The 19777-nt window shown below is 37.3% G+C and overlaps 1 protein-coding gene across 1 annotated transcript in view; it reads right to left on the bottom strand.

The window, feature by feature from the left end:
• The window catches only part of LOC107593009 (retinal dehydrogenase 2-like), a 33951-nt gene extending 15194 nt beyond the window's left edge, over positions 1 to 18757 (bottom strand). Inside the window, exons 1-4 of the mRNA XM_016282595.1 lie at positions 18522 to 18757; positions 10039 to 10143; positions 9377 to 9517; positions 5125 to 5254 (exon numbers count right to left, since the gene is read on the bottom strand). Coding sequence (XP_016138081.1) covers positions 5125 to 5254; positions 9377 to 9517; positions 10039 to 10143; positions 18522 to 18638 — 493 coding nt within the window. The 5' untranslated portion in view covers positions 18639 to 18757. The remainder of the gene's footprint in view (positions 1 to 5124; positions 5255 to 9376; positions 9518 to 10038; positions 10144 to 18521) is intronic.
• Positions 18758 to 19777: the final 1020 nt, after the last annotated feature.

Raw genomic sequence — 19777 nt, 5'->3', positions numbered from 1 at the left:
TATATATATATATATATATATATATATATATATATATATATATATATATATGTATAATTAAATTATTTTTTCCGAAATATCAAATGAAATTTCATATTATTATAGTATTTATATTTTCTACGCTCTATCACACGAAAACTGCCCACTGCTTTCCCTATTTCTGTTTATGAGCGTCTGTTTACTGTGAGGTGAAACTTTGCATCCAAGCTAACCCTTCAAAAATTGCATGCTGCCTAATTCTATGGTGAGGGTTTATGACAGGATGAGCATCAGCTTACCAGTTGGAATCGTGGAACCGTGGATCTTATCTGCCCATCCAGCAAAATATCGAAAAGTTTTAATGGTTCCCTGAAGGTCCACAAAGAACGAGGAGAGGAAAGGTTTCCCAGTGTCCAGAGACTCCAGGGTCTGGGAGGAGAGAAGGAAGATGAGAGTGTGGGTGTGTGAAAAAAAATCAATCATAGAGATTAAACCCCCCCAAGCTGCATTCAGACTGAGCATATCTAAAGCACACACTTACATCTGCTCCCCTAGGAAACATGATACTCATATAGCCATCACCAGAGACCTGCCTTTGCTATCTTTATGTCAGCCAGCCATGATTTCTTATCGACGTGGGATTAGATTGATATAAGGAGTGATCGTAACCACATGGACGACGCATTTCTCTTTCAAAGCAATACGCTCTGACACTTGTTCAGAGCTGGATGGAGAAAATCTGTTGTTTCAGTCCATTTAAGACAAAGTCTAAAATGTAACATGACAGAGATTTACTCAAAATGGCTACAGCAGGCTTCGGAGAGTTGCACGCACAAAGACAAACATAGCACTTTTGTTTCTGAATCTGTCTCTTTAGACACATCTCCATGAGTGGGAAGCAAACGCAGATGTCCAGGGCGGAAGCACGCCGGAGATAAAAGCACGTCATAGAAAGGAACAATACCTTTCTTTTACGTTTCGCTCTTAACCTAAGTGATCGTTAGCGCCCAAAGGTCATGTGTTTCAACTCGGTGTTGTCATCATCATGGGTTTCAAACATTTGCAGGGCAAATCAAAATTGTTCGAAAAACAACAACTCCTACGGCTCCTGTCATGAAGCTTCAACAAGTCTGAGGCAGACAGACAGGCCCACTCATTAGACACTTGCTTATTGTTGTGAGCCTTTGTCTGCTCAGATGGCTCTGTCCGGTTAAATCTGATTCTCACTCACCAAAAACTGGCACTGACTAGAATGAGACTTGGTTTAAGTCTGGCCAGATGACTGCTGGTTCGTGAGTGAAGGTGATATTTATGAGGGAGTCAAGATTGATGTTAACAAGAGAGCATGGGTCAGTCTTCTTGGTTCTAACTGAGCAGTACTTACAAAACCAGTTATTAAATAAATATAAAAAAATTTAAAAACACGATGCAGGATCTTTAAAACAGGATCTTTAAAACCTGCAAAAAACAGTTAAAGTTGTTGTAAGTGTTTATTTATATATATATATATATTGGAATACAGTTTCTATCCGATGGATAACACTGGAATAGTCCTGAGTAATAAAACATACATTTGTGACAGCACTACAGTCTGCAAAACTCCCCCCCAAAAAAGAGTAGAAAATTTAGAAATGGTAACATTTTAAATTAAAATGAAGTTTAAAAAAAATATTTACATGTATTTATTATCAACTTTGGTTTAACTTTATTTTGATGGTTTGATGGTCCCATTCTGTTGACTATAAGTAATATTGCACCTACATGTCTACTAACTCTCATTAGAGTATTAGTAGACTGGTAGACTGGTAGTTAGAATAAGCTGACATGTACTTGCAAAGTTACTTATAGTAAGTAGAATGTCTGTTGGGAGACCATGACCATAAATAGTTACTTTATTAAGCAAAACAGTTAGTAGACATGTAGGTGCAACATTACTTATTGTCAACAGAATGTTCAAAAGGGACCATCAAAATAAAGCGTTACCTAAATTTTATTTATTTTTTTTATACAAAAAGACATTTATTCATATATCTTAAAGGGGTGGTTCACTGCTTTTTTTTCTAGGCTTGATAGTGTTTATGGGGTGCAGTCTAACATGTGTTAATGCTTCGTTTAAAAAAAAAAAACGCATAATTTTTCACATAATTTACCTTTATTCACACACATATACAGATATATGCATATACATATATTACATGTAGAAAAAAGTATGTGTAAGGATTTATACAAAGAGTTTTATTTTATAAATTTTATAGGAAATAAAAAAACCTTTGTTTTTTAATAAAAAGATGTTTTAATACAAAGATTAATTTTTAAAATATATATTTAATAATTAAATAAAATTTTTAGAAATCTAAAATGAAACGTTAAATAATTACATTATTTGTGTTTTCTATCCCCACGAAAAGTGCCCACTGCTTTCCTTATTTCTGTTTATGAGTGCCTGTTTACTGTGAGGTGAAACTTTGCATCCAGGCTAACTTTTGTGGTTACTAAAATGCTAAAAGAAATCTCTGTAATCTACTTTTAAGACTCCAAACTTTTGTTTTGATATCCTTAGGGTGGTCAGACCCCCACTCCTTCAAACACCCCCATAATTTAAATGCTGTCTAATTCTATGGTGAGAGTTTATGACAGGATGAGCGTCATCTTACCAGTCGGAATCGTGGAACCGTGGATCTTATCTGCCCATCCAGCAAAATATCGAAAAGTTTTAATGGTTCCCTGAAGGTCCACAAAGAACGAGGAGAGGAAAGGTTTCCCAGTGTCCAGAGACTCCAGGGTCTGGGAGGAGAGAAGGAAGATGAGAGTGTGGGTGTGTGAAAAAAAATCAATCATAGAGATTAAACCCCCCCAAGCTGCATTCAGACTGAGCATATCTAAAGCACACACTTACATCTGCTCCCCTAGGAAACATGATACTCATATAGCCATCACCAGAGACCTGCCTTTGCTATCTTTATGTCAGCCAGCCATGATTTCTTATCGACGTGGGATTAGATTGATATAAAGAGTGATTGTAACCACATGGACATCTCATTTTTCTTTCAAAGCAATTTGCTCTGACACTTGTTCAGAGCTGGATGGAGAAAATCTGTTGTTTCAGTCCATTTAAGACAAAGTCTAAACTGTAACATGACAGAGATTTACTCAAAATGGCTACAGCAGGCTTCGGAGAGTTGCACGCACAAAGACAAACATAGCACTTTTGTTTCTGAATCTGTCTCTTTAGACACATCTCCATGAGTGGGAAGCAAACGCAGATGTCCAGGGCGGAAGCACGCCGGAGATAAAAGCACGTCATAGAAAGGAACAATACCTTTCTTTTACGTTTCGCTCTTAACCTAAGTGATCGTTAGCGCCCAAAGGTCATGTGTTTCAACTCGGCGTTGTCATCATCATGAGTTTCAGACATTTGCAGGACAAATCAAAATTGTTAGAAAAACAACAACTCCTACGGCTCCTGTCATGAAGCTTCAACAAGTCTGAGGCAGACAGACAGGCCCACTCATTAGACACTTGCTTATTGTTGTGAGCGTCTTTGTCTGCTCAGATGGCTCTGTCCGGTTAAATCTGATTCTCACTCACCAAAAACTGGCACTGACTAGAATGAGACTTGGTTTAAGTCTGGCCAGATGACTGCTGGTTCGTGAGTGAAGGTGATAGTTATGAGGGAGTCAAGATTGATGTTAACAAGAGAGCATGGGTCAGGCTTCTTGGTTCTAACTGAGCAGTACTTACAAAACCAGTTATTAAATAAATATAAAAAAATTTAAAAACACGATGCAGGATCTTTAAAACAGGATCTTTAAAACCTGCAAAAAACAGTTAAAGTTGTTGTAAGTGTTTATTTATATATATATATATATTGGAATACAGTTTCTATCCGATGGATAACACTGGAATAGTCCTGAGTAATAAAACATACATTTGTGACAGCACTACAGTCTGCAAAACTCCCCCCCAAAAAAGAGTAGAAAATTTAGAAATGGTAACATTTTAAATTAAAATGAAGTTTAAAAAAAATATTTACATGTATTTATTATCAACTTTGGTTTAACTTTATTTTGATGGTCCCTTTAACACATTCTGTTGACTATAAGTAATATTGCACCTACATGTCTACTAACTCTCATTAGAGTATTAGTAGACTGGTAGGGTTAGGGTTAGAATAAGCTGACATGTACTTGCAAAGTTACTTATAGTAAGTAGAATGTCTGTTGGGAGACCATGACCATAAATAGTTACTTTATTAAGCAAAACAGTTAGTAGACATGTAGGTGCAACATTACTTATTGTCAACAGAATGTTCAAAAGGGACCATCAAAATAAAGCGTTACCTAAATTTTATTTATTTTTTTTATACAAAAAGACATTTATTCATATATCTTAAAGGGGTGGTTCACTGCTTTTTTTTCTAGGCTTGATAGTGTTTATGGGGTGCAGTCTAACATGTGTTAATGCTTCGTTTAAAAAAAAAAAACGCATAATTTTTCACATAATTTACCTTTATTCACACGAAATCTTATGTAACATTATAAATGTCTTTACTATAATTTTTTATCAATTTAATATTCCTTTCGGAATAAAAGTATTCATTTCTTTAAAAAAAAAAAAACAATTACTGACCCCAAAACTTTTTAATGATAGTGTACATATACAGATATATGCATATACATATATTACATGTAGAAAAAAGTATGTGTAAGGATTTATACAAAGAGTTTTATTTTATAAATTTTATAGGAAATAAAAAAACCTTTGTTTTTTAATAAAAAGATGTTTTAATACAAAGATTAATTTTTAAAATATATATTTAATAATTAAATAAAATTTTTAGAAATCTAAAATGAAACGTTAAATAATTACATTATTTGTGTTTTCTATCCCCACGAAAAGTGCCCACTGCTTTCCTTATTTCTGTTTATGAGTGCCTGTTTACTGTGAGGTGAAACTTTGCATCCAGGCTAACTTTTGTGGTTACTAAAATGCTAAAAGAAATCTCTGTAATCTACTTTTAAGACTCCAAACTTTTGTTTTGATATCCTTAGGGTGGTCAGACCCCCACTCCTTCAAACACCCCCATAATTTAAATGCTGTCTAATTCTATGGTGAGAGTTTATGACAGGATGAGCGTCATCTTACCAGTCGGAATCGTGGAACCGTGGATCTTATCTGCCCATCCAGCAAAATATCGAAAAGTTTTAATGGTTCCCTGAAGGTCCACAAAGAAGGAGGAGAGGAAAGGTTTCCCAGTGTCCAGAGACTCCAGGGTCTGGGAGGAGAGAAGGAAGATGAGAGTGTGGGCGTGTGATGAAAAATCACTCATAGAGATTAAACCTGACACCCCCCATGCTGCATTCAGACTAAGCATATCTAAAGCACACACTTCCATCTGCTCCCACTGGAAACATGATATTCATATAGCCATCACCAGAGACCTGACTTTGTTATCTCTGTGTCAGCCAGCCATGATTTCTTATCGACGTGGGATTAGATTGATATAAAGAGTGATTGTAACCACATGGACATCTCATTTTTCTTTCAAAGCAATTTGCTCTGACACTTGTTCAGAGCTGGATGGAGAAAATCTGTTGTTTCAGGCCATTTAAGACCAAGTCTAAACTGTAACATGAAAGAGATTTACTCAAAATGGCTACGGCGGAGAGCTGCATGCACAAAGACAAACATAGCACTTTTGTTTCTGAATCTGTCTCTTTAGACACATCTCCGCGAGTGGGAAGTAAAAACAGATGTCCAGGGCGGAGGAACACCGGAGATAAAAGCACATCACGGAACAGAACAATACCTCTCTTTAACGTTTCCCTCTTAACCTAAGTGATCGTTAGCGCCCAAAGGTCATGTGTTTCAACTCGGCGTTGTCATCATCATGAGTTTCAGACATTTGCAGGACAAATCAAAATTGTTAGAAAAACAACAACTCCTACGGCTCCTGTCATGAAGCTTCAACAAGTCTGAGGCAGACAGACAGGCCCACTCATTAGACACTTGCTTATTGTTGTGAGCGTCTTTGTCTGCTCAGATGGCTCTGTCCGGTTAAATCTGATTCTCACTCACCAAAAACTGGCACTGACTAGAATGAGACTTGGTTTAAGTCTGGCCAGATGACTGCTGGTTCGTGAGTGAAGGTGATATTTATGAGGGAGTCAAGATTGATGTTAACAAGAGAGCATGGGTCAGTCTTCTTGGTTCTAACTGAGCAGTACTTACAAAACCAGTTATTAAATAAATATAAAAAAATTTAAAAACACGATGCAGGATCTTTAAAACAGGATCTTTAAAACCTGCAAAAAACAGTTAAAGTTGTTGTAAGTGTTTATTTATATATATATATATATTGGAATACAGTTTCTATCCGATGGATAACACTGGAATAGTCCTGAGTAATAAAACATACATTTGTGACAGCACTACAGTCTGCAAAACTCCCCCCCAAAAAAGAGTAGAAAATTTAGAAATGGTAACATTTTAAATTAAAATGAAGTTTAAAAAAAATATTTACATGTATTTATTATCAACTTTGGTTTAACTTTATTTTGATGGTCCCTTTAACACATTCTGTTGACTATAAGTAATATTGCACCTACATGTCTACTAACTCTCATTAGAGTATTAGTAGACTGGTAGGGTTAGGGTTAGAATAAGCTGACATGTACTTGCAAAGTTACTTATAGTAAGTAGAATGTCTGTTGGGAGACCATGACCATAAATAGTTACTTTATTAAGCAAAACAGTTAGTAGACATGTAGGTGCAACATTACTTATTGTCAACAGAATGTTCAAAAGGGACCATCAAAATAAAGCGTTACCTAAATTTTATTTATTTTTTTTATACAAAAAGACATTTATTCATATATCTTAAAGGGGTGGTTCACTGCTTTTTTTTCTAGGCTTGATAGTGTTTATGGGGTGCAGTCTAACATGTGTTAATGCTTCGTTTAAAAAAAAAAAACGCATAATTTTTCACATAATTTACCTTTATTCACACCGCTCTGTCCCTTCTCTGAGAAACATGCTGATCATTTCCTTCATTTATGAAGCCCTTCCCTCAGAAATAGGTGATGGGCTCTGATTGGTTAGCTAGCCTAGTGTGTTGTGATTGGCTAAACCGCCTTTAGCGTGCGTTAACCTAGCTGTTAAAAGTATTGTTCATTATTGTTCATGACACCCAATGCATTAATTAATGTTGATGAATTGAACCTAACTGTAAGTGTTACAGAATATAAATAGCAGAGGTGCACAAACATTTTACTAAGAAGGGTCAAAAATCAAACCTGACTGAGGGTCGTGGGCCAAAAGTAAAGGCTGCATTATATCCAACACTGCATTATACCAAATATTTACATTAAAGTTTACATTTATTAAATAAAATTGATATTCCACGAATATTCTCTACGTTTGTACATACAAAACAAAACAAACATGTTACAACAAAAAGATAAATTAGGAAAGTTCCCCCCTATAAATGTTAAAAATGTATTAGAACATGCAGAAATGAGCATTAACCTAGCTGTTAAAAGTATTGTTCATTATTGTTCATGACACCCAATGCATTAATTAATGTTGATGAATTGAACCTAACTGTAAGTGTTACAGAATATAAATAGCAGAGGTGCACAAACATTTTACTAAGAAGGGTCAAAAATCAAACCTGACTGAGGGTCGTGGGCCAAAAGTAAAGGCTGCATTATATCCAACACTGCATTATACCAAATATTTACATTAAAGTTTACATTTATTAAATAAAATTGATATTCCACGAATATTCTCTACGTTTGTACATACAAAACAAAACAAACATGTTACAACAAAAAGATAAATTAGGAAAGTTCCCCCCTACACACATTTGAGTAGAGGTTTAGTATTTGCATCTGGCGAGAGTGTTGGATGAAGTACTCACAGCAAGGTAGGCTCGGTCTCTTTCCACCAGGTCAGCTAGCTTGAACAACAGCTTCCCACGTTCAGATGCATCCATCTTCCTCCATACTGAATCCAGAGAGAAGGCCGAACGCGCAGCCTGCACGGCTTTGTCCACATCAGCCTAACAGAAAGGCAAAGAGAGGGGACCGAACAGGGAGAGAGCGAGGCAGAGAGAGAGCGAGAGAGAGAGAGAGAGAGATAGAAAAGCACTTAATGATAAAACCTTATCCTGTGAACAGGTGTTTGTCCACCTTTGGGACAAATTAAATCCATTCATTCCGGATGAGTCTCAATGATTTCCCCAGTTGCACGTTCAGGGGGTCTTTATTTCCTGTATCCATTCTAGTTTTCCACACTTCCTGCCTGATTTACAGAGAGGAACTACAGCCTCTAGCCTGCTCAACCACATTAGACTGAACTACAGCCCCCTACTTCCCTCCCTCCCTCTCTTTCAATTCTGGATGCTTATTCATGCTGAGTGAAGGCTGAAAGTGAGAAGCACAATAGCGGTGCTGGACGACTAAATGTAGTCCAACAGAGCAATTGTGCCAAACCTGTTTCTGGCAATGGTTTGACCAATTACCAAATACACACTTTGCTGACAAACACCTATTAAGAACCGCTGCTTTAGAACATTGATTTTGAAATTTATGAATCCATTAGAATCGTTAGAAGACAGAATCGTGATTCATATATGAATAGATTTTTACGTGCACCCCTAGTTTTCTCTTCCTCTTCTCGAAAGCAGCACAGCATGGCCTCGCCCCCTTTGCTGCCTTTTCCCGAGGGCGGGGTTTACCTGGGTTTGTGACGTCATGAACCCGGGAAGTAGCTTGTTGTAGTACATACCAGCCGTTTTTGTAGGCATTAAACTGCCAGAAATTAAAAGACGATATCTCCGTTTGCATTTAACTTTGAGCTTCATAACTTTGCAGATACTGTTTATGCTCAAACAGCAACATTACATACTAACTAACGTTAAAAAAGTGAAATCGCAATCAACCACCCCTTTTAACTTTAAATGTTAAAAATGTATTAGAACATGCAGAAATGAGCATTAACCTAGCTGTTAAAAGTATTGTTCATTATTGTTCATGACACCCAATGCATTAATTAATGTTGATGAATTGAACCTAACTGTAAGTGTTACAGAATATAAATAGCAGAGGTGCACAAACATTTTACTAAGAAGGGTCAAAAATCAAACCTGACTGAGGGTCGTGGGCCAAAAGTAAAGGCTGCATTATATCCAACACTGCATTATACCAAATATTTACATTAAAGTTTACATTTATTAAATAAAATTGATATTCCACGAATATTCTCTACGTTTGTACATACAAAACAAAACAAACATGTTACAACAAAAAGATAAATTAGGAAAGTTCCCCCCTACACACATTTGAGTAGAGGTTTAGTATTTGCATCTGGCGAGAGTGTTGGATGAAGTACTCACAGCAAGGTAGGCTCGGTCTCTTTCCACCAGGTCAGCTAGCTTGAACAACAGCTTCCCACGTTCAGATGCATCCATCTTCCTCCATACTGAATCCAGAGAGAAGGCCGAACGCGCAGCCTGCACGGCTTTGTCCACATCAGCCTAACAGAAAGGCAAAGAGAGGGGACCGAACAGGGAGAGAGCGAGGCAGAGAGAGAGCGAGAGAGAGAGAGAGAGAGATAGAAAAGCACTTAATGATAAAACCTTATCCTGTGAACAGGTGTTTGTCCACCTTTGGGACAAATTAAATCCATTCATTCCGGATGAGTCTCAATGATTTCCCCAGTTGCACGTTCAGGGGGTCTTTATTTCCTGTATCCATTCTAGTTTTCCACACTTCCTGCCTGATTTACAGAGAGGAACTACAGCCTCTAGCCTGCTCAACCACATTAGACTGAACTACAGCCCCCTACTTCCCTCCCTCCCTCTCTTTCAATTCTGGATGCTTATTCATGCTGAGTGAAGGCTGAAAGTGAGAAGCACAATAGCGGTGCTGGACGACTAAATGTAGTCCAACAGAGCAATTGTGCCAAACCTGTTTCTGGCAATGGTTTGACCAATTACCAAATACACACTTTGCTGACAAACACACTAGCATGCTAAGAAAGCACACACACACACACCTTATCTGCTTCCTGGACATCGCAGATCTTCTCCCCTGTGGCCGGGTTGTATGTGCTGAAGACCTTACCGCTCACAGAATCATGCCATTCGTTATTAATAAAAATCTACAGAGAGAGAAGAGAAAGATACTGATTAGTTTTTAAAACAGTGAGGCCCCATTTCAAAAATGAATGAATGAATAAATATATAAATAAAAAACTTACTGAAAATCAGTGGTGGACAGTAACTATATATACGTTTTTTTATTTGACTAAGTTAACTAAAACTGAAAAAAAACCCTACATTTTTTTTAAAGTCAGAAACACAACAAAATTACTAAAACTTAAAAAAAAAAGTTAAAATAAAATCAAAATATTATTCAAAACTATAATAGTATCTCAATGATACTAAAATAACATGTATATACAGTATATGCTGAAACTACTGAATCAGATCACACTGATTGGAGCGAGTCTCCAGAGTTCAAACCTATGAGCTCTATTCTATATGCCTGTCTTCATTTACTCATGTAAATGATTTGGATACTTCGTCCACCACTACTTAAAATTGATGTAACAAAACAAGACAGCTGTTTGCATGAGAATTAAGAATTTTAATGCAGAATATGTCAAACACCACCCATAAAATGTGCTTCTTTAGACCCAGGAGGAATTACAGTTATTTAGTAACTTCATGATGATGCACAGAATTAAAAGAGACAGTCTTTCTCCCCCTGTGTGTTTCATGGTTGTGGTGTGAGAGGAATCTCTGGGAACCGTGTGCTATTGCAGGGCTGCCCAATATCACTCTTTTGGGAGTGATCCAGCAACCAGACAGAAAGAGGTGGGGGAAAGGGGAAAGGAGAGATAAATCCCTATCAGACACACAAATGTGCACACAGATAGAAGTGCATAGACACACACACAAATGCAGAGATACACAGACACACATTTCACAACATCACTGCTCGTTTATGAGATCATAAAACTCGGGCGGCACTCTGGCTCTGGTGATGCGTTAAAAGAAGCGACCCGTAAAACAACCGCCTCAGATTCCAAAAGATGGATTTTTCAAGCTCGACAAAGAAGAAAAGAAAAATACATCTTTCTCTACGCACACAAATTGCTTTCAAAGCACACAACATACAAATAAGGCAAGTGAGATTTCAATATGCAAACAGATGGTACTTAAGTTGACTTCAACAAACGAAGGATAAGGTGTTAAAGCAACTGCTGGCTCTGAGCTCAACATTTACTCATATGTAAAAAACATTTACCCTTCATGTCATCTGCATAGAGGAAGACGTCTGGTTCAAAATGCACCGTGGCCCTGGGCCTCCTCAAACTCTCCAACATGTTTACTAATGTAAACTTACAGGCTTCAGTACAATTTAATTGGCTGTAAACCAAGAGGCATGTTTACTTTAGAACAGGTATAAAATGCCAGTTGACATGGAGGCAGCTCAAGCTCCCACTCTGCGTCTCCCCTAAAACTGGCATGAATAAATCTCTCCTGGTCAGGGTAGGTATCAGTCTGTACCATGCTGATTCCTCTCCGATACATTTACATCAGACACCCCTCGCTCGCTCCTCACAGGCCTCCTGCATTAAGGGGGCTACCTTTAATCTGACTCTCATTTGGAGCACTTCATAAAAGTGTCAGTGGCCTTGTCGAGCCGAGGGCCTGTTACAAAAACAGAAAGCCCCGTAGAGGAGCGAATTAGTTTTAAAATTTATAGAGGCCACTGTAGCGGAATGCCTTAAATCAGGAGCAGACTGTGACAGGCCAGTGGGCCGGGGAAGAATGCAGACGGTGGGTAGCTTTATGCTCTTCGTAACCCCACACTTGCAGCACCCCGGAATGGAGGAGCGGGGAATGCTGGGTGAGTAGCGGACTGGGCCACCATCTAAATCACGACTAGAAAACAGCGACCATTAGAGGCTATTTGGCCCAGTCTTCCTGAGCTCTGGGGGCTCTCGGACTTTTGTCTCTTCCCATTGAGAAAGTTGATAAAGAGTGACAGGCCGGTGCAGTAAATCAACTCTCAAGCTTTCTTTATACTTTGGCTTTGATTAAAGAAAAGGGATAAGAACGCAAGTGCAAAAGTGCAAAAATTCATATTGATCACCACTTCTTTGCCGTAACACTGCTGGAGGCTTCAGCAGGGCTGTAAAGAACTTGAGTAATCATACTTCATTACTACACTTAAGCATTATTTCAGGGAATTTGTACTTTACGATCTAAACGGAATACTTCTCGCTAAAAGATGCTTTTTTTCTTGTTAGAAATTTAATTTTAACACCTGAAGTAAACAATACAGTTCTCACAGGTCACAATGACTTAAATCTCCCAACTTTGATGTCCATTTTAGTGAATTAACAAGCCAAAATAAACTCTAATTATGCTAACGTTTACATGCCACTGATTCCATTTCAGTGTAGACACAGTTATGGTCCATATTTGTCCTTGTGAAGACTTCATAAAAACATTTCAATTATAGCATTGCTAAATAGGGACAAACCTGACTCAAGTGTAAACATGGTTGACAAAACAGAATATAAACAAATATATTCAATTGTCAAACAGCTATAATATTTGTTGAATTTAAAGTTTAACAATTACTTATGACAGGTTTCAGGATACTGGGTATTATGAGGACATTTTTATTAAAGAGGTGAACTTTAATAAACAACGTTTTGAACATCACTAAAAAAAAGGTGCAATATGCTCAGCTTAATACTTTCTTTCAATCCATACTTTCTATTGCTTGATTTTGGCAGACAAATTCAAAAGCAAAGAAACATTTAAGGAAAATGGCATTCAATTTAAAATGACATATAATTTTACTTAAGCATTTCTTTCCTGTTTAAATTGAAAAAAATAAAAAATCTATATACTTAAAAAAAAATTCACTTAAATTCTTATCATTTATCATAAAAAATATATAGTATAGAGTTTGTTTGAGGCACAGTGCTGGAAGAACTTTCAAACTTGAGTTGAGTATAAAAACGAACCGCCAAGCTGTGACAACTAGATTTTGTTTACAACAGCAGGCGGCCAGAAAATGTATTATCTTGTAAACAAAACAGCTACTTGATGCAGTACACAAACCGAAAGAGAAGCACTGCCAGTTCATCCTACACTAACACATTGTACTACAGGCTGTTACGAAATAAGACAGAGTGTGGATAGGTTGAGATTTTACGCGCAGGCCACAGCACAAGACAGCTGCAAACATTTAGAATTACTCCATGTTTTTTTATTCAAGCTGTCAGTCTCACGGTGCTGACTGCGCTCGTCTGCAAAGCTAATTAGATGGTGAGATATGCAGTGCCTATCATAAACAGATTGTGGAAGATAGACCCACGGCGTAGGATGACAGCATCACTAGGCTTATGCTCCTTATTGCTGAGATTCTTTATCCCCAGCATTACTTCACACAGGAAAGAGGGTTATCGGCCACAAAAGCAAGAGGTTGACTTCGTTCCTCTGGGACAGCTAGAGCTAGAGAAGAGTCTTTTTTGGGGGGTGACTCGAATGACTCTAGCAGTTGTAGAATGCTGATCCGTTTCTCATCTGCCCCAGCAAGCTCTCTGGAGGCTTCGCACTATACTGCAGGAGGAAGCGGAGCAGGAATGAGGACCGAGGATGCCAAAGCTCACGCTACAGCCAGAGAAACATCTGTTTGGCCGCCAGCACCTTCTAATGGCTCAGACACATGAGGGATATTTAATGGCAAACAGTTCTTGGCCATTGTAAATAGATTCTCTTTTCTATGTGTGCTTTATCTGTGTTTTCATGGAACAGGCTAGGATTCCAGAGTCAGACAGATCCTAACAGGGCACCTGCAGCCCGGGTCTCAGTCTACACAGGAAGCTTCATATCCTTTCTAGAGCAGTTCACTTTTTACTTCTTTTTTACACTTCAAGATGTTGAGAATTACTGATGTTACAGGAGAAGAGGGAGCTTAAAACATGGAAGTGAGACAGCATGTCATGTTCTCACTCTCTCTTTTCTGTAACATAATTCATTGCAATTACCACAACTGAGATGTCAAATTGTGCAACATATGTTACTCTACAGTGCAGGTTGACAGAGATACCCCTACCGTCAATCTAAGTTAGCATTACATACTAAAAGTGTACAAATCTTAGTCTAAAGTGATTAAACTTTTCACTAAGGTTCAACTTATACAATAAACAATATTTAGTACTTATTAAACTTGGCTAGTGTTAATTTTTACACTAAACATTTTTAAATGTCTCAAGAGTCTAAATGAACAATAGTTACAAATGTATTTTGAACAATGAACAATAGCATATGTATTATATTTATTTAGTATGAATGTATTATATTTATGTAGTTATGATTTAGAATTATGAATACCATATTATAGATTATTAAAGATGAATTGTCATATATTATCTAGATTAATAAATGCTGTTAAAAAATTAACTGTTCAACCTCAAGTCCTGTCTTCTTTTATGTTTTACAGAAGAAGGAAAATCATACGGGTTTGGAATAACATGAGAGAGAGTAATGAGGATGATGACAGTATTTGCATATTTCTGTGAACTATTCCTTTAACAAATTGAACCTTAATCTTTTAACAACAAGAATAATAATAAATTGTTATATATTTGTTTAACATATCTGTGCTTAAATTTTAAAAAAGTAGCTAGAACAAACATGCTATTGCTAATAATACAAAGACAAATCAAGCTTCTTTTTTTTCCTGAGGGAGAAAAACAGTGCAAAGGCCAAAGATAATCAATGAGGAAGATGTGAAGAAAAGATCAAGAGTAAGAAAGGGGGAAAATTATAAGTCAAAGCAAAAGAGGGTGAGAGAAAGAGAGTCCTCACTGTGCTGCTTACAATAAATCAAGCTTCTCAGTGTATGCTCTACTTTGGCCGCTGTTTGATGTGAAGAAATGGTGGGTTTTGAAGTGAAAAACTCCAGAGGTATGGGACAGACTCTCGTAAGTCAGGGCCACTGACCCTAACAGTGAGACACAGCCATATATTACACCCTGCTGGACAGCTTCTAGAGCAGAAACCCCCCTGACTCCCATCTGTACTATCTCATGCACTGACGGATTGATGGGGCCTACCTCATTCACTCAAGCTGTCTCCCAGATTAGTTTACAAAAGTCCTCACTTCAGCGCACACTACTGTCCTGGCTGGACGCTTAAGCCCTTATAATATAAAGACATGTCCAACAAATGGCTATCAAGTGTCTTTTTCTCCATGAACCTCTCAGTATAGAGAAACATACACATGCACAGACAAATACGGAAATTCTGTCATCATTTACTCACTCTTACTTTAACAAGATATTTGGAAAAATCAAGATATTTTGGACCACACTAACTTTCATTGTATGGACAAAAAATATATTTAATCTTTACCTATTGTGAAATCATTCTTCAAAATATCTTCTTTTGTGTTCCACAGAAAAAAGAATGTCATACAGGTTTGGAACGACATAAAGGTGAGTAAATGATGACAGATTTTTAATTTCAAGAGTGAATTATTCCTTGAACAACTAAACCACATTCATTAGAAAACCCAGAATTCTATGCAAAGATTATCTATATATAAATATTTATTGAATATCATCGATAAATTCCACCTACTGCAAACCACATCTATTCCAAATGTGCAATTATCAGTTGCGTGGCACAGGGGAAAGCGAGAGAGTAATATCCTGTCTCCTGTTTCCTATCTTCTTCCAGGTTTTAATCTCAAGAGTCTGCTTCACTTATGTGTTATAACTGAATGGAGTGAGCAAATCATCACCCTGCCTGCTGGAATCCAACACCTCTCTTTCAAAAAGACTCCCGGGTCCTAATCAATTACACTGATTCACACTATCAACAGAACCTTTCCTTTCTTTTTCTCTTTTCCATCTGAAGAGGAAAAAAGAAGAGAAAACATCCATAACCAGCCATCACCGGAGACAAATTTATGGCTTCCTTAGTGCCATTATCAGGCCAGTGGGCCAGCATACAGAAAAAGAGAGAAAGAGAACTCCTTCAGCAGACTAGCTCTCCAGTGACCAGTCAAACACACACTCTTTATACGCTGTGTGGAGTCAAGAGGAGATTCTGTAAGACTGTAAAGTGTACTGAGCTCAGGTGTCTGCACCAAACAACAGGACTTTGAGAAATATCGGCATGATAAGCGGAAGCTCAGTCGTAAATGTTCAATGGCAGGGCAGATAAATTCCCTATCAGTGTGTTAATCTCAAGTCTGTAACAAATACAGGTGTAGTGACAGTCACATAATAACCACAAATGTAATTGGTGGGGTGAAAAGTTTACTGGGGAGCACAAAGTCCACCTTGTAGCAATTTTACTGTAATTTCACTGTACACAGAACAATCCTAACTATTCAGATTATTTGGATTTAGCATGTGAACAAATAAAAAACTAAATAAAAATTGCAGCACTCATTATATTGTGTGTTAATCTTATAAATAAGGCTTTCCGTAAATAATTTTAAAAAAAAATCTAAATATAACTATAATAGAAACATTTTGCATGATATATTTATTATAATAAAAAGTAATAATAAATAAATAAATACTAAATATTATGACTGTGTCTGATAACAAGACACTCACATACAACAAACCATTAACTGCTGCAAAATATGTTTTGTAATGATTGTTGTATTACCTAACTGAATTACTTGCCACTACCTCTCCCTTTCACTGCTTGATATTAATTATTTTACTTTAAATGCCAGACTGGATATGATTCAGTATTTACATTAGTAGTTGACAGTGATAAAAGAATGAGATGTTAAGTACGCCAATTAATGACTCAGCGTCTCTGGCATAAAGCACTGCTCATTAACAGCACAGAAAACAACTTAAGAAGTCTCCACGGAGTTTCGCTAAAATGGGTTAACCTCAGACCTACACAAATAATAAAAACTTGGCTCTGCATTGACTACTTTTGAAAGAATATTATTGATTGGGCATATTTGGACTGTTACATCAGAGGCTGTGCTGCGCTGCACCAGGCACACAAAATCAAAAGTGAGAGGGGGTGGGGATAGAGAGAAAGAGACCAAGAGAAAGAGAGAAAGAGGGAGATGGAAAAGGGTGTGAAGGGAGTTCACATCACTAATGCCCAAACTGAAACCCCCCACACACACATACAACCAGTACACAAATTCCTAAGGATGAATCTTTCTCACACTCCTGTGTTTCTGAAAGCAGGTTTGCAATGAGAGCAGGAGACGCAGGGTGTGTATGTCATAGGTGTCTCCAGCTCTTGCTCTGGCTGAACTTTACTCTCTTTACCACAGTGATAATTGGCCTGCACTGCACTTTGACTTTATTCTCTCACCTCACAGCAATAAAATTATTACTGTCAAAACAGGCATCATTTAAGATGACCTTACCAACAAAACAAGATTTTATAATCATTTTATGGAATGATTCAGCACTTCTTTGTCATTTTCAGAGAAATTAATATGACTACATTGAAATCATATAATAGTGCTGATTCATTACATCTAAATAAGTCCAAAATTAATGTCTAAAAATGAATGTGAAAGCCAACTTTTAATTATAATAGGCTATACTTGTTACCAACCCTGCAATTTTAGAGTTGTAGAAAGTTTCTGTTTTAAATCTTCTGGGTTGTATCCCATAACACTTAAATTTAAAACAAGTGTCCATAAATTTCATACACATGATCAGGCTTGAGGTAAAGTAGTTGCGTTGTGATCACAATAATGAACATATGGCGTGTTGGTGATTTTTTTATTTATTTTTTGTCCACAACATAAAGAAATTATGAATAATTTAGATACTAAGCTGAACTATAGACTGTACCACAGAATTCAAAGGAGAGAGAGGCGGATCTCTAACGCGCCCGAAATGCCTATAATTTAAAGTAAAGTCATAAATAATGACAACCATTTCAGTTCAAGGCAAAACTTCTTAACTGGTTTAAATACGATTATTAAAGCTCTATGGACTCACAATTGTCACTATCAAGATCGAGAAACTTTCATGATCGATGCCCCTCTGTATTATATAGCCTAACAGGCAGCCTATCTAGACTTTCACACTCTTTGTATAGACACAAATAGAGCCAGTTTATTAGATTTGAATAAAACGGAGAATCGATAGGCTATATTGCAAACAGCACACAATTATAGCGTACTGCGTACCTAAAGAATACTCCATACAGCCAAAACTTGCTACCAAATGCATACGCAGAGCCTCATGATCAAGTCATCATCTACCGTAGGCTACATATGAGCCGCAATATCTTAAGATCAATACTGGTAGGCTACATTCGGTTTAAATGTATAGGTACGAGGCTGTTATAAATGACACGGTAGCAACACGTTGCGCTTCATTACCAGTGATCTGTTTGCGCGCAGTCACAACAGATCGAAAGTGTCATCTAATCGAAGTTTGCATTTCCAGTTTAAGCAATTTAATGATTCTTGAAAAAAGTTGTAAAAAGTCTCACGAACCTTAGTGTACTTGATTTCAGGATTGGGTACCGGTGAGGGCACCAGATGAAGAGATGCCATGAGCGCAGCCGGGTCGTTCTTCACCTCTCCTGGCAGTTCAACTTTACTGGAGGTCATTGCGTTTCTTGAAGATGCCGGTTGGGTTTTTTTCTGCCGATTTGCGATTACTACTTTGGAATCCTTCCTGTGTTTATAACCAGGTGTCAGCCCTGGTCCATTTTTATTGGGCAGAGAATAGGGCCGTCCTCCTAATATAATTCAAATGGAGCATTTACATAAACTACTCTCTCTCCCTTTCTGACCATACTGAGTGAGAGAGATACCACCCAATCTCAAGACAACAGTATGTAGGACTATCAGGATTTATCAGGAAGAAATTCAGCTGACAGGCAGTAGTAAACTGCACTGTAAAAATGTTTTGTCAGGTAACCTGAAAACGTGTTTCATGTGGATCTAAATGATCAGTTGTAAGTATTAGCCAATTTAACAACTGAATCTTAACTCGTTTTTAAGGTGAAGATCTGGTTTAAAAAAAAGAATGTGATAACATTATGACCTTATTAAAGACACATTTCAAGTGTTTCACACGAAAAACAATGTTCAAAATTATTCTATAAGATGTTTTCCAACTACCAATTTTTAACAAATCACGATTTTTTAAAAGTCATAAACATAGATAATTTTAAAGGTTGTTCAAAGTAATATATTTCCCATGGTCTATGTAAACGGTAGGTATAAAACACCAGTCTGGTGGTCTAAAATTGTACAGTATACCACTAAACTAGGCTATCAATAACGTGTATTTTGCAGACCGACTGTTTGCTGGCTGAAATTAACAATAAAAACAGACTGCAGTATTAAAAATAAAGGTTAGCTAGGGTTTCTCGCCATTGGGGTGCTCAAAGTGTCACGTAAACGTTAAAGTTTTCTTTGGCAAAGGCCGTTTGCCCCTTTCATCCTCACAGATTCTCCTGTAACATCTATATCCCGTCAGTATGTTATTCGTCTATCTACATCAAGCGATCACAGGTTATTTCCTCGTCGTGCCTCCTGCAGCGCCGGGACTCAGTTAGCGTTTACCTCAGAATATCCAATAAACATTATAGACCATCTAAAAGGGCTTTTGACAATCTCAAAGAGGTTGTGGTTTAAAGAATTAGCCAACACAGACATTCACACTTCCACTGTGTAACTGGTGGATAAGGAAGCTTCAAAACACTAGATCGCGGCAAAAACATCTACGATTATGTCGCAGA

This window comes from Sinocyclocheilus grahami, unplaced genomic scaffold (genome assembly GCF_001515645.1).
Source record: "Sinocyclocheilus grahami isolate Dianchi unplaced genomic scaffold, SAMN03320097.WGS_v1.1 scaffold10.1, whole genome shotgun sequence".
Taxonomy (NCBI): domain Eukaryota; kingdom Metazoa; phylum Chordata; class Actinopteri; order Cypriniformes; family Cyprinidae; genus Sinocyclocheilus; species Sinocyclocheilus grahami.
Note: the sequence above shows the minus strand (reverse complement) of the source record. Positions and strands in the feature narration are given on the sequence as shown.